This window comes from Pteropus alecto, unplaced genomic scaffold, assembly GCF_000325575.1.
Source record: "Pteropus alecto unplaced genomic scaffold, ASM32557v1 scaffold20, whole genome shotgun sequence".
NCBI classification, from domain to species: domain Eukaryota; kingdom Metazoa; phylum Chordata; class Mammalia; order Chiroptera; family Pteropodidae; genus Pteropus; species Pteropus alecto.
Genome location: NW_006436298.1, coordinates 7,780,740 through 7,795,016, shown reverse-complemented (window position 1 = coordinate 7,795,016; position 14,277 = coordinate 7,780,740). Strand labels below are relative to the sequence as shown.

Below are 14,277 nucleotides of genomic sequence, written 5' to 3'. Positions count from 1 at the left end.
AAAGTTTGTTCTGTAATTATAAGTAGAGTGCTGTGGAAGTACAGGATAGAGAATGAAGAATTTCTGAAAAGTTATTGTTAACACTTTCTTAGGTATGAAGGGAAGATTAGTATATAAGACAATTATATTTGGCGCCTTGGTATGGGGTATAGTCAGCTCTGTTATTTGGAGACAAATCCAGGGGAACATTTTCATAAATTCTTGAATAAGCAAAAGCTATTTGCCAATGAATGAGCATAATAATCTGCAATGAATAAATATGTGAGAGTAATTATCTCCTCTGTTAAGATGCATATACCTGGAAAAGCAGTACCACCTTACAGTTTACCGAATAATACCTGGCCTAGAATACTCTCTGCACATTCTGAATCCCTACCCAGTTAGAAAAGATTTTTTCCTTGCCCTATATTCTTATGGCACTTTGTCCCTTCAGTATGCAGTGTGATGTGGTGAAGAGTCTGCACTTGGGAGCCAGACATCTAGGTGTGAACCCCAATTCTGACAGCTTTCACAAACTATGTCACTTAAATTCCTGTACCCGTAAATTAGGGATGATGGTAATGCCTACCTCAGCTAATACCCTGACATACAGTAAGTGCTCCAGAAATATATGGAATGTGCAAATTCCTAGGCCCCTTGATTTTACCTCTATAATATGTGGGAGGCGAATAAGGTTTTGAAACTCAAACTTAGAAGGAAAAGAAGCTGTTTGAGACAATATTTTTTTTCTTATTGTGTAATAGAATGTGATTTAAAAAAACTCGCTCCTACGTGCTATTACTACATGTTTTCCCTAACTCTTGAGTTTTTGGGTTGGGATATTGGGAGAAGTGAGGCCAGCTCGTGGTCAGGCATCGCACGGGATACGGTTGGGCAGTAGGTGGCAGTGCGCCCTCATCTGAGACCCGGGCGCAGCCATTGGAGCCCCGCATTTGGGTTTGGGCTCGGGCTCGAACCTTTCTGGCAGCCTTTCAAGCTGCCTCCTTGTGCGCGCGTGCGCGAAGGGCTGCCCTCAGCGTGTGGAGCTCTGTGATTGGGCGCTGTGCTCTGGAGCGGGCTCGCTGATTGGGGGAGGAAGGAGGGACGCTGTAAGTCTTCGCTCCTCTCATCTCCGTTGGAGTGCGTGGGCTCGGGTGGAGGGAAGAGGTGTGGGTGTAGGTGAGGGTCTTGGTCTTCCATCTGCTTAAGTGACTTCGTCTCCACGCTGAATACTGTGGAGGAGACGATCTGGGTTCTATCGGTTGCGCATGCAGCTATGTTGCTTCCTTTCTAAAGTCTTCATTAGTGGTTTTCTCTTTCGATCCAGGGGGAGGGCTGCCGGGGATCGGTCTAGCTCCCAGCATGGTGGTAGTTTATAACTATGGTGGTCTTGATTAATACCAGTTCTGTTTAGTACAGTGTACCTGCAGTCTAGGGGACAAGCAGGCCATGAAGTGCAGGCCCTCAGACAAAAACCAGAAGACAACTTCTTTTCACTGCTAGCTGTGTGCTGGGTTCTGTGCAAAGCACTTCACATGCACCATCCCATTTAATGTTCAAAACAGCCGGCTAAGGCAGCTGCTGTTATTCCCCCACAGAGGTGAAGAAACAGGCCATATTTTGACATTTGCTTATGGCCATACAATATTTATTGCCTTTTCACTCAAAAAATAGCTTTCCAGTGATGCCTGCAATTCTATCATAGTATCTTCCCTTGCATTGAGGCAGTGAATTTCTTGCTTAAAAAAAAAAATGCTTTTTGACTGCAGTGTAACATATGCTGAGAAGTGCACAAATCATAATGTACAGATTGATGAGCTATCACAAAGTGAACAAACCTGTGTAAGAAAACATTCCTACCACTCTAGAAGCCCTTACTGCCGCTTCCGTTTTCAAAGGTAACCATTATCCTAACTTCTAACACCTATGTTAATGTTTTTAAACATTTTTTTAAATGGCACATCTGAAACATATACACAAATAGAGTGGTATAAGTAATCCCCTTATTTACCCATATTTACTCATAATCTGGCTTCAGCAGTTATCAGCCATGGCCAGTCTTTACTTCATCTCTACTTCTATTCATTCTCCCATCCTAATCTTTTGAATTAGTTTGAGACAAATACCAGGCAATATATCATTTCACCTGAAATATTTGTAATTTTTCACTGTATACCTCTAAAAGATAAGGATATGTTTAATACCTAAGATAATTGTTTAAATATGAAGTATCCAATCAATGTTCAAACTTCTCTGATACGCTCGTAAACTTTTTTAATGGTATAGTTGAATCAGGATGCACATAAGGTCTGTATGGTGCAATTGGTTACGTCCCCCTTTCTCTTGTCTCTTTCAAGATATTTTTTTATAGGAATGTACAAAAGTAGAGAGAATAGTGTAACGAACCCCCATGTAATGTTACCCAACTTCAACAGTTACCAATTCCCTGCTGGTCTTGTTTCATCAATCCTCTATTCCATCACCAGAGTAGTTTTTGACAAATTTCTGATATCAGATCATTTTGTATTTTGATATGTCCCTCTAAAAGATAAGGATTTTTTAAAAAAAATGTAACTACAACAGTTATACAGTTTTCATATCTAAAATTAGTAATACCTTAACATCATATATTCCATCATTTCCCCCAAATGACTTGTAAATTTCTTTTTAGTTTATAGTTCGTTGAAATGAGATCCAGATAAGGTCCATACATTGTGATGTGTTGAGAGGTCTCTTAAGTATCATTTTTTAAATCTGTACATTTTTCTCTTTCTTTTAATTTATTTATTGAAGAAAACAGGCCTTTTGTCTTCTAGAGTTTCTGGAATTTGCTGTTTTTATGGTGGATTCTGGATTTGCTGATTTTATGGTGGATTCTGGATTTGCTGTTTTTATGGTGGTTTAAACATGTTCCTCTACCTTCCATATGTCCTAAAACACTGGCAGTTAGAGAAGGAAGCTTGATCAGAAGGAAGCTTGTTCATATTTTTCTTTTGGCATAAATACTTCATAAGAAGAGTTGTTTTCTTTTGTCAGGAGACACACAGCATTTGTTTTCCCTCTGTGATGTTAAAGGCCATGGTCATTGCTTAGATCTATTATTTTATCAGAAGCTGTAAAATGTTGCTATTTTAATTCTATGGTTTCTTTCTTATTTATTATCCAGAAAGTTTTGTAAAAGAATTTTCTTTAATCAACAGTTTAGTTATCTTGAGATGAAGTTTGTGTGGAAGAAGTTTTCAATAATGAGTTGACCCCTTACCACCCTTCAAAGATGATCAATGAGGTATTTTTTAAATATCATTATGAAGTTATGGAATTAAGCATTCCAGACATGTTTACCTATTGCAGTTGGTATTATTGTCAAAAGGGCCTTAGTTCTCCAACTGGGGTCTATAGAGCCTTGGAGTTTTTGGGCTTTCCAGCTCAAGTCAGATTTCAGTTTTAGACTGTTTCGGCATTGGGCTTCCCTTTGATTAAAATAAATGCTGAATTAAAGCATTGCCTCTGAAATTCTTCCACTGACTGTGTAGATCTGTTGGGGAGGTACGGGGGTGAAAGTTACTAACATTAGCCAGTTAGCAGCTGTTGAATTACAGACTAGGATTTAGGAAAAAATCATTTTAGGGAATGTATAAGGTTTGGATAAGAGAACAGGCCTTTTGGAGAAGCTCCCTAGATTCTACCAGAGAGAGTTTGCTTAGGTCACTCTGCTAGGGCTAAGGGCCCAGGTGACATGAGCTGAGTTGGATTCCTGAGCCCTGTCTACCCAATTAAATATTTTATTTTTGATTTTTCTGTTTATAAGTAACCATAAAGGAAGGACACATTTGGTTTTGGTTACTATTTTTTGTTTGTTTTGTTTTATTTTGACTTGTCTTGTTTTGTTTTGTTGTAAAGAACTTGCTTTCTGAAACCAAAGAGAATTTTACCATTGACAAATTTGCATTCATTTCAAAACTGAGCATTACAGTCATCTTTTGCAGACACTTCTCTCATTAGCTGAGGTTTAGTTTTGCTGTCTTTTCAGCTGTGAAAGCCTTTAGCTTGTTGCAGTAATTTTTCAAATCTTGCTCTTGGAGCCTGATAGAGATTTTCTGAAGCCTGCTTTCTTAACTTTTGCCAGTTCCATATTTGTATCTCTGTGACATTTTTCATTTACTAGGTTTCATGTTTACCATCTGCTGGCAGTTTTAGAGATGGCCTGAGTTGTGTACATCATCCTCCTTTAGTCCCATTTTCTTAGTATATATCCAAAGCTTGACTTCTGTGTTCATGTGATTTATATAACTAGATTTTGTATTTTTAACCAATCTGACAGTTGTCTTTTAAACTAGAAAGTGTAATTTATTTACATTGTCATTTTGTGATTACTAATATATTTGGATTTATTTCTATCATATTTTGTGACTTCTCTCATCTTTCTTTCTTTTTTTTTTCCCTTTTGGACTGGTTACCTATGTTTTTGTTTTTACATTCCCACCCCACCCCCACTGGTCTAGAAATTATATCTTCAGTTTTTACTCTTTTAGAATGGTAGATTCTACCATTATAAATCTACATCTTTTAGATGATTGCTCTATAACTTCTAACATACATATTTAACTTAAAGTCTAATGTTAATCATACTCTACTATCCTTTAGTCCACACACACACCCAACTATATGGTTTATCTAATACTAAAGTTTTATTCTTTAAAACACATGCTTAAAATATTATTATTTAAAAAGCCAATTTTCCCTCAGGTTTAAACAATTTTATTTACTTGCCATTCTTTCTAGTCTCTCAAGTCTTCTTTAAAGGATCATTGTCCTTTTTCCAAAAAACACATCTTCTGAAAAACACAACTTCTAAAAAGTTCCTTTAGTAAGTGTTTATTGCTAATAAATTCTGTTTTTGTTTCTTTAAAATATCTTCATTTTTTTCCAAATCATAAAACATAAGGTTACTAGACTTGTGAATCTATGTTGGTAGAACTTACTGTCAACATATTATTCTATTGCCTTCTATGTTTCTATGAGAAAACACCTGTTGGTGTAGTTGTTTTCCTTTGTTAGTAATTTGTCTTTTCTTTCTGGCTACTTTTAAAATCTTCATATTCTTCATTTTAATGTATCATGGTGTGCATGTAATTTTATTTAATTGATTTGAGATTTTATGTGTTTCCTGAATCTGAAAACATATCTTTTATCAGTTCAAAAAGATATTTAACTATTATCTCATCATTTATCACCTCTCCCATTCTTTTTATTAACTTCTTTTAGAAGTTCAGTTAATGTAGTTTAGGCCTTCTTATTCTATTTTCTATATCTCTTTAGTCCTTTTTCATACGTTTCATCTTTATCTTTGCTGCATTCTGCATATTTTCTTTTAGATCCTTCACTTCACTAATTCTCACCTCACCTGTGTCTAACCTTGTCTTTTATTCATCGTTTCTTTTTGCTTTGTTGAGTTATTTTTATATAAAGTAAATTGCATATATTTAAAATGTACATTTTGATCAATTTTGACATATGTACTTGTGTATATATTCATGAAATCATCACAATCATGATAATGAGCATATCTGCCCTCCCCCCACAAAGTTTTCTCCTACTCTTTTGAGATCCTTTCTTCTTCTTCTTGCCTGGGCCCCCCAAATTCCCAGGAAACCACTCATGTGCTTTCTGTCACTATAGATTACTTTGCATTTTCTAGAATTTCGTGCAGTAAAATCAACTCTCTAAACCACCTTAAACAAAATTCTCAAGTTGGTATATCTTGTGTGACATAGGAAGTATGAATTAGGGCCTCAGAGGTGTGATGGCTGACTCCGTAGTTTAGAATCCTCAGGGAACAGCATCCTTGCTGTTTAGATTTTCAGGGTACACTATTTTCTAATCCACCTTTTCACTACAATTGTACCCTAAGTGGTCTTGACTTTACCTGAGGATCTCTGAACCAGTTTCTTAACTTATAAAGGCCTTGATTTTATCTTCTGTCCCCCAAGGACCATTAAAACCAAAGCTCTGTGTCACTGGGCACCTGCAGATGCTCTCAGGTGACTGCTACCGTCAGTACTCCCTTAAACACTCAGGGTTTAAGTATTGTCTTGCCTTTGGCCTCTCACAGTCATATCTACCTTCTCCAAAGCACAGTCATATTTGAAAAAACTTTTAGAAATATTTTACTTAGGTAGGTGTTTTTATAGTAGGAAGAATATTTTAAAGGATATTTAGTCCACGTTATTCCAGAAACAAAATTCAGTTTCATATCTTCTTCACGCTTACGAGGAATATCCAAGACTGATTTGGTAAGTTTTCAAATGTAACTCTTTCTAGTCTCGAGAAGGTACATCACAATCTCCCGGGGCTTTGTTTAAAAATTTTGGATTCCCCAGGTCTCACCTCAAACTTATAGAATTAGAATTCTAATTCTAATTAGAATTCTAATTCTAATTCTAATTCTCTAGGTGGGAGGTTAGGAATCTGAAGTTTTAAAGCCCCTCAGATGATTCGTATCCTCAACCAGGTTTGTTAACCATTACACTCCTATACTCGGCATAGTGTAGGGTCCTCAATAAAATCTTTTATGTCTCAGATCATCAATGGTATTGTTTTCTTCAAACGAGAAGTATATTTTTATACTGATATATATGTCATTTTCTGAGTATACGTCCACGTTATCTGTACAGCTTTAAGTTTTGTTAAATGAATTCAAATTTTCAGATCCATTTTCCTATATAGTCTTTGTTGACTTAACCACCCACTACAATGTATATTCCTGAAGAATGACAGGCAGGAAAGCATCTTCTTTAGCACATCCCTTTGAACAAAACCTGGGCACCTGCTGGCCCCTCGATGAAACGTGAAATGTAATTTTGACTGTCAAGCCCACAGTCCAGAAGCCTGTGGTGCTGGCCCTCTGCAGGCCGCAGCTGCCCCAGCTTTCCTGGCCATCCCTGCTCTGTGCAGTTTTCTGCCTCATTCATCATGCCAACATTATCATCTGAGGTGATTGGTCACATATTATATTTAGCGCAAACCTTTCTCTGACTTGCAGTGTGCAAATGTTATTCATCAGATGCTGGGTCTGCAGCTGTTGTCTTTTTTGAGGCCCAAGCCGATTTCACTTGATTGAAGATGTCTTGGTATGAAGGATTAAAATAGAATCATGAGTTACCACACTACAAAAGCCAATGATAAACCAACATTTAGTTCTACATCATGTACTATGAGAAATCCACAAAGAAATAGAGGCTATTTTAATTAGACTGATAGATCCTGATCCTTTTTTTTAAGTGAAAGTTTAAATTTTGAGTAAAGGAAGGTAATTATACTGTCTATCATTTCAACACAAGGGCCTCTTATGAAATGATCGTAAAGATTTAGTATTATGGGAGTGCTGTTTAATATTCTGTGAGCAAGTAGACTTAACAATATTAATTTGCCTTTTGCTTAAGAGGTTTTAGGGACTTGCGTGTGTGTGTGTGTGTGTGTGTGTGTGGAGGAGGTGTCTTTACCATTCTTTAATTGGCGTCAATCCCTTTAAGATAATCATAAGAAAAATTAATTACTTTTATATCATATTAGGTTTTAGGGGTTTTGCAAAGTTGCTTTCCTCCAGTAGCTACTGAATCACTGAGAACATCACCCTAGTGAAAGAAGATGAGGAAAAAATGGTTAAATGTACTGCATTAGATCTTCAAGAGATACTTGATAGTCTACAGCCATGCCACCCTGAACGTGCTCGATCTCATCTGATCTCGGAAGCTAAGCAGGGTCAGACCTGGTTAGTACTTGGATGGGAGGCCATCTAGGAATACCAGGTGCTGTAGGCATTAAAAAAAGAAAAAAAAAAAGAGAGATACTTGTTAGCTGATTACCTGTCTTATTACTTAATACTGATTTCTTCCTTTCCTTAGAGTCTGTCAATAGTAACACTTTCTTATGTCTCCTTCCAGAGATACTTTATTGATGCAGTATCTTAAAACTGAATATATGCTAGGATTTTAAAAATAATCCTTATTGCAGTTAAATAAATCATTTTTAAAGTGTTGCTAATATTCCTTATCCTCTCTAATTTATGCAAAAATAATTTCTAAAAAGAGCAAGAAAGTGTATCTGTTTTAATACTGCTTTCGTAATGATGCCAGCCATCTGGCAGGAGTTGTATCTGTTAAGTTTTCCATAAGAAATATATGTATTTAACAAGGTTCTTTTTTCTTGTCTTCACAGCCGATCTAGCGTCTTTAATGGATAAAACTTATGAGAGAAAGTTGCCTGTTAGTTCTTTAACAATATCACGGGTAAGAAAACTTAAATATATGTATTTTGAAAGAAGAAGGAGGAAGAAGGTAAAAAAAAGTCTTTATGTAGATGAAGCTGCTTAAAGAAAGAATATCTTTCATAAGAAATAGTTTTCTAGGGTATGGTATGTGTTCGTAGTTACTAATAGATATTTTATGGTGAAGTAGAAAATTTCTTGGACTAAAATAAAAGGTAACAAATTTACTAGACTCTGATGTCAGTGATCACTGTTGTATATCTGATTTATTTTAATTTTTCCAGAAGATGACGTTCTGCTATATGACACCATGAGTTTTTTTTTTAAGTCGATATACCCTTCTTAAGTTCATACTTTTTACTTGTTAATATTGGAAGTATTTTTTGGTAGCTGAGAAAGTCTATAAAAGAATGTATATTAGTGTTAAACTGTTGCAGAGCAATGGAGAAGAAAACAGTTAAGCTGGGAATCAGAAATAGTAACCATTCCCGAACACCTTCTATGCCACCTATTGTACTAGTTTCACAACATACATTATCTCATATGTTAATTCTTATGGCAGCCATGGGAGAGAGGAAATATCACGCCCATTTTACATGTAAGGCTCAAATGATCAATAACTCTCTGAGGTTCACGCAGGTCATACGTGGAAAAATTGGGCTTCAAATCCAGATCCCTGTGACGTCAAAGTTCTTTTCCCTCAAATAATATCTGATCTTCTCTTGATCATGAATTGACTTTGTGACATTGTGCAACTGGCCCCCTCTCTATTTCCTCATTTCCAGTATAGGAACAATAGTATCTGCCTCACAGGGCTGATGTGGTGCTAAAATGAGGTCTTAGTTGTGAGAGCTCTTTGTGAAAATTAATGACACCATAAAATTCAAGGTTATTGTTAATCTGGAGGAGGAAAAAGAAAGAAACGATACTGTGGGTCTTTTCTTTCTGCCTCTTGATAGTCTCCTTTTAGTAGGAGAAGACTTTACCTAGGTCATAACTTAAGTTTTATAGACTCATAATGTTCAGATTAGAGGGGAGCTGAAATACCATTGGTTCATTCTTTACATGATGGATAAAATCTCTGTTATTAAAATACCTGATATTGGTTTAGGCAGCACTACAGAGTTTAAAGAGTTTTCACATACATTTTCTCATTGGAGCCTCAGACTTTAGGGCAGGCACCTTTATTCTATTTATGTAGATGGAGCAACTAAGTTCCAGAGGGGCTGTGCCACCTGCTTATGCCACACAGCAAGCAATAAAGAGAGCTGGTTCTCAACTTCAGGTCTGTACCATATTTCATCTGCCCCTTAATGAGATTTCTAAATCAAATTCTTAAGTAAGGCATTTTTAGAAAGTCTTCCCCTTCTTACTCTCCTCTTTATGAGGTTTTAATTATATTCACATCATGCATTATCTCATCTCCTACTCCATCTTTATTTGCCTCTGAGTCTCCACTTTAGGGTAGAATCCATCTTTGTAATAACCTTTTCTATTTATTTTGTTTAAAATTAAAGAACATACAGATTTTATGGTTCAAAGAGAGACGCGTCGGTAGAAGAATCACAGGTTGACTGGTCCATAACAGAACTTAAATCAGAGTAGGAAAAATGGTTCCAAGATTGAGTTCTCTAAATTTAGATTTTCATCTCTTGGGCCGTATTTTTTAAGCTATTAGAGTCTTCAACCTTACAGCTACAAGATCCCATATATTTGGAGTTTGGAACATAGAGAAAATATCAGGGTTTAAAGGTAAAGGGAAATACCAATGACTAGTTATAAATGGTATAGTATAGTGTAGTGTAATATTTTATAGTAAGAGGAGCTCTCTCTTGTTCTAAGCAAGGTTTATGTTTGGCTTTCAAATAGTTTTCCTAACCAAGGTTGTTCTATACAAAGAAAAAGGGAAACCATTGTATATTTTTTGTTTAAATTAGCATAAAGAGGTTTCAAGGAATAAGTCATACCATGTGAACATTGTTCCAATGAAATAGGTGTTTTGTCTTGGTTAATGTGTGAATTAGGCCCAATATATGGCACAATTTATATTCATCCAAACGTTTCCTTTGTTGTCTTTTAGTTTGTGGACAACATTTCATCTCGAGAAGAGATAGACCATGCAGAGTATTACCTTTACAAGTAAGTTTTCCATTTCATTTGGCTATGTATGCTCCAATTTCACACCACTTTTTAACACAAAATGTGGTGTATATTATATATAATGTTTAGCCCCTTGCTTTTCTGTTTTGGAGATCTTTTCATATCAGTATAGAGAGAGCTTTCTCATTATTTTTAACTGCATCATATTCCATACTACAAATAAATTATTTAAAGCAGTTCCCCCACCACACACAAAAAGCAGTTCCTTACTGAAGGGTCTTTAGGTTGTTTGCTTTTGACCTCGCTTGTGCGCACACGCGCACGCACGCGCGCGCTCTCTCTCTCTCTCTCTCTGTTTTTGCATTATATAGAATGTAATAATAACCTTATACATATGTAATTTTGCACATAATTCTCATAAGTATCTATAATTTCAAAAGCCATTGCCATATTGCTTTTGAGGTTTTACCAGTTTTCATCCCTACCAGCAATGTATGAGAGGCCTGTTTTTATAGCTGGGCCAATAGGAGTATTTTCACACTTGGATTTTTTTTTTTTGGTCAATATGACAGGTGAAAAATTATCTATTTATATCTACTCCCTTTTTTTATTCAGAGAGAAATATACTCCAGATGCACTGTTTGCCACCTATTATTAATTAATACTATATTTTATTTATTTGTTTGTTTTCTTTAACATGTGCTAGGGAAAAGGGGACATTGATGTGAGTGGATTGGGGAAAAGGATGTGAGGGACAAATAGAGACAGAAAAAAAGAATGTCCTAAAAATAGCATACATAATATAATCACATTTATATAAAATATACTTCCACATCTATCAAATGATCACATTTATGTAAAATTCTTTGTGTATATGTATTTTATTTTTTTTAATTAATAGACTTTTTAGAGCAGGTTCAGGTTTAGTAATAAAAAATATTATATCTTCTCTGAGTCTTTTGCTTCTTTTGACAAATTAGTTTAAATCTGGAGAATATCACCATAAAAAAGAATGCCCTTCATATTACTTTTATGAGGAATTCAATGCCTCGTGTCAGTGATTTTTAGATCAGAGTATGCAAAACAAGATGTTTATTAAAAATACAGGACTTTAATTTTGTAAATCTGAGCTGGAGTCAAAGAAACTGCATTTTTAATGTAGCATCTGAGTCATTTTGGTGCATGAACTATACTTTGAGAAACTCTGGGCCGAAAATTCTTGTTCCTTGGTGGACAACCTCTCTTGAAAATGTTTCCCACACCATCTCCACTGACATAAATATCTGATGCTCCAAAAAAAAGAAAAAGAAAAAAAGATTGTGTTCGTTTTCTAATTTTGTGTTAGATGTCAGCATGGAAAAAATTCTTAGTGACTAGGGTAATCTGTGGACCAGTGAACACAACAAATTGTGTGATAGTTAAAAGTGAAATTTTTAAAAATCTCACGTACTATTCACTAGTTTGGAAGTCAAAAGATGAGGAAATATTATCAAAGCATTCTAATATAATAGAAGATGTAATGTTGATTATTATCAATATATTTTATATACTGTATATATATATTTTTTTATTGTACACAATTAATATTAGATTAAAAATTTTTTTTTCTATATTATCACACTTCATTCTTTCTCCCAGCTGTAAGCACCTCCACTGGGAATTGCAGATGCACTCACTCATGTATACAAAGAAGCATGTTCAGTACAGCACCGTCTGTAGTAGTAAAAGACTGGAGTTATAACTAAAGCTTGTTAAATAAGTGGTCAAATAAATTATGATTTATCCTTATAGTTAATATTTCACCTTTCAAATGTCTGTCAAAATGTTGGTGTTTTCTGTTTAAATATAAATCTCAAGTAGATTAGATTCCATACTGTAAGAAACCTTTATTTTAAATTTAGGATTGCCTTTAACTGTGTCCTAAGTTCAAATTCTAGGTCATGAAATCATAATCGCAAATGCCTTCCTATTCTTAATTAAGATAAACTTAAATAGATCCCTTGATGAGAGCATGCCCTATCTTCCTTTAGTGGTTCTTTGGCACATTGGGGCACCCGTAATAATTATTTTTGCCTATGGTGGAAGGTGTATTTGGACTGTCATCTGCCCAGTTCTCATTCTTTATCTTTGTTTGTGGCAAACCACAGAAAATTATTCCAATTTCTAAATAGAAGCTATTCCATCCTGTGGAACACAGTGCCATAGTCTTGGAATAAATATGTCCCAAGTTTACTTCTGTTCCAAAGTACCTCTATAACATATAATTGATTTCAGTGATTCAACATTCAACAATATTTACTGAGCTCCTATTGTGTGCCCAAGCTCTGGGCATATAGTGATAAATAAGTTAGATATGGTCCCTATCTTCATACATTAAAGGTTAGCTGAGAAATTTAAGTCCTACCTTCAAAATCTTCCATGAGTAAGTCTTCATATGATGTCCAGTGTCGTGTGGCCTGGAGTTTTACTGAAACTTTCATAAAATCTCAATTTCTTGTTTCCATATAGATCATATAGCAAACTCTTATCCATCTTAAATCCGAGCCACTATTTAATTTGATATCTCATCCTTTGCTGAATCAAGACTGATGTTCTAACTATGACTTACCACTTTTTTATTTCAATTCTTTGTCCTCCCTTCCATTGCCAAGAAAATTAGCTTTCCCCAACATATTTCTTTTTTAAGGAAAAAACATTTTTATGATGTTATGAGATGACTGTTAGATGTGTATAAGACTCGATATAACTCCATAAAACTTCATCCAGGTGTAGATAATGGAGGTTGGCTAGTGTTCACTCATTAGCTAAGTATCTCACTCCTACTTTCCAGCCTTAGAGAATAAACAAAACATAGTAATGCCTCAGCAACATTAAAAGTTACAGTTAGGAACTCTTGGAATTTATCTCCATTAATTGAAATCAAGAATGTAAGTCCCGAAGACACCAAGGGCCTGTAGTATTTCCACCAGTTAGGTCTTCAGCATGCAATGGTTGCAATGCCCAACATCTCCACATGGGATGACTTTACACATCTCAGAGTCAGTTTACAATCACAGATCTAGGGTGAGGGAATACAGAAGCAAATTCTTAATCCTACAACTAACAGCTTCTTGCTGATCTGCCTTGAGGATTTCTTATTTCCCAGGCAGTAATGTCTTAAGGGTAAGGTCCACACTCCCCCCTTTGTCTTTGGCTCAACTCTTCCCCTGCCTCATCCTGTAGAGACCAGTCTTTGCAAGCATAGCGTAGCGGCCACATCTTCTCATCTTCTAGTGAACAAATCTCCCCAATGACTATGTAAAGAGCATTAGAGCCAAAGAAGTTTGGAAACCTTGAGGGATCTGTAGATTGCTGATTGAGCCTCTGCCATTGTATCAGGTGCACAAGTAAGCAGTGCCAAGTTCCAGCAGTTCAGGATGCTGCCAACACATGCCAGCTCGTTATTATCCTGTCATCCCAGGGGAGAATTTCAGCCTTTAAATCTCTTGAAGTACACAGGTTTAAATGTTTAGGAGCTTCAACATTAAAGAGTCCAAGGGATCTTTTAAGGAGAGTTAGAAAGGCTGTTATTTAGACAGCATGAGGGAGAGCAAATATCTAACCACCCTTATTTGGTCTATAGGCTGTTCTCTGGGGGCCCTCAACCCTATGATCAACTTCTATCCTGCTGCTTATAAATAAAACAGGAAAACACCAAGGAGAGGGAAATGATACTTTAAACAAAAGAATAATGTGAACTAAAGATGATTAAGGCAGTTAATGCCAGAAACTATATAGGTTGACAAACACAAACAAACCCTGATAATACTCTACACACTCTAAAGGGAATATAAACCAAGAGTAAAAATGATTAAAACAGTAAAAATGCTAAATTGAAGTAAACGAAATATGAAATCTAAGAAATAAGAAAAAAAGTCATGCTAAGAACTATT

At 35.7% G+C, this 14,277-nt stretch overlaps 1 protein-coding gene and 1 pseudogene across 2 annotated transcripts in view; both read left to right on the top strand.

Moving 5' to 3' along the window:
- MRPS27 (mitochondrial ribosomal protein S27) overlaps nucleotides 1-14,277 on the top strand; it is a 72,286-nt gene that overhangs the window by 7,688 nt on the left and 50,321 nt on the right. Inside the window, exons 3-5 of one of the 2 annotated variants that reach the window (XM_015590302.2) lie at nucleotides 8,197-8,267; nucleotides 9,447-9,530; nucleotides 10,326-10,384. In XM_015590302.2, the coding sequence (XP_015445788.1) occupies nucleotides 8,197-8,267; nucleotides 9,447-9,530; nucleotides 10,326-10,384 (214 nt within the window). The remainder of the gene's footprint in view (nucleotides 1-8,196; nucleotides 8,268-9,446; nucleotides 9,531-10,325; nucleotides 10,385-14,277) is intronic. The other variant, XM_006913126.3, reaches the window with a different exon arrangement.
- Nucleotides 7,681-7,799, top strand: LOC112480960 (annotated as a pseudogene).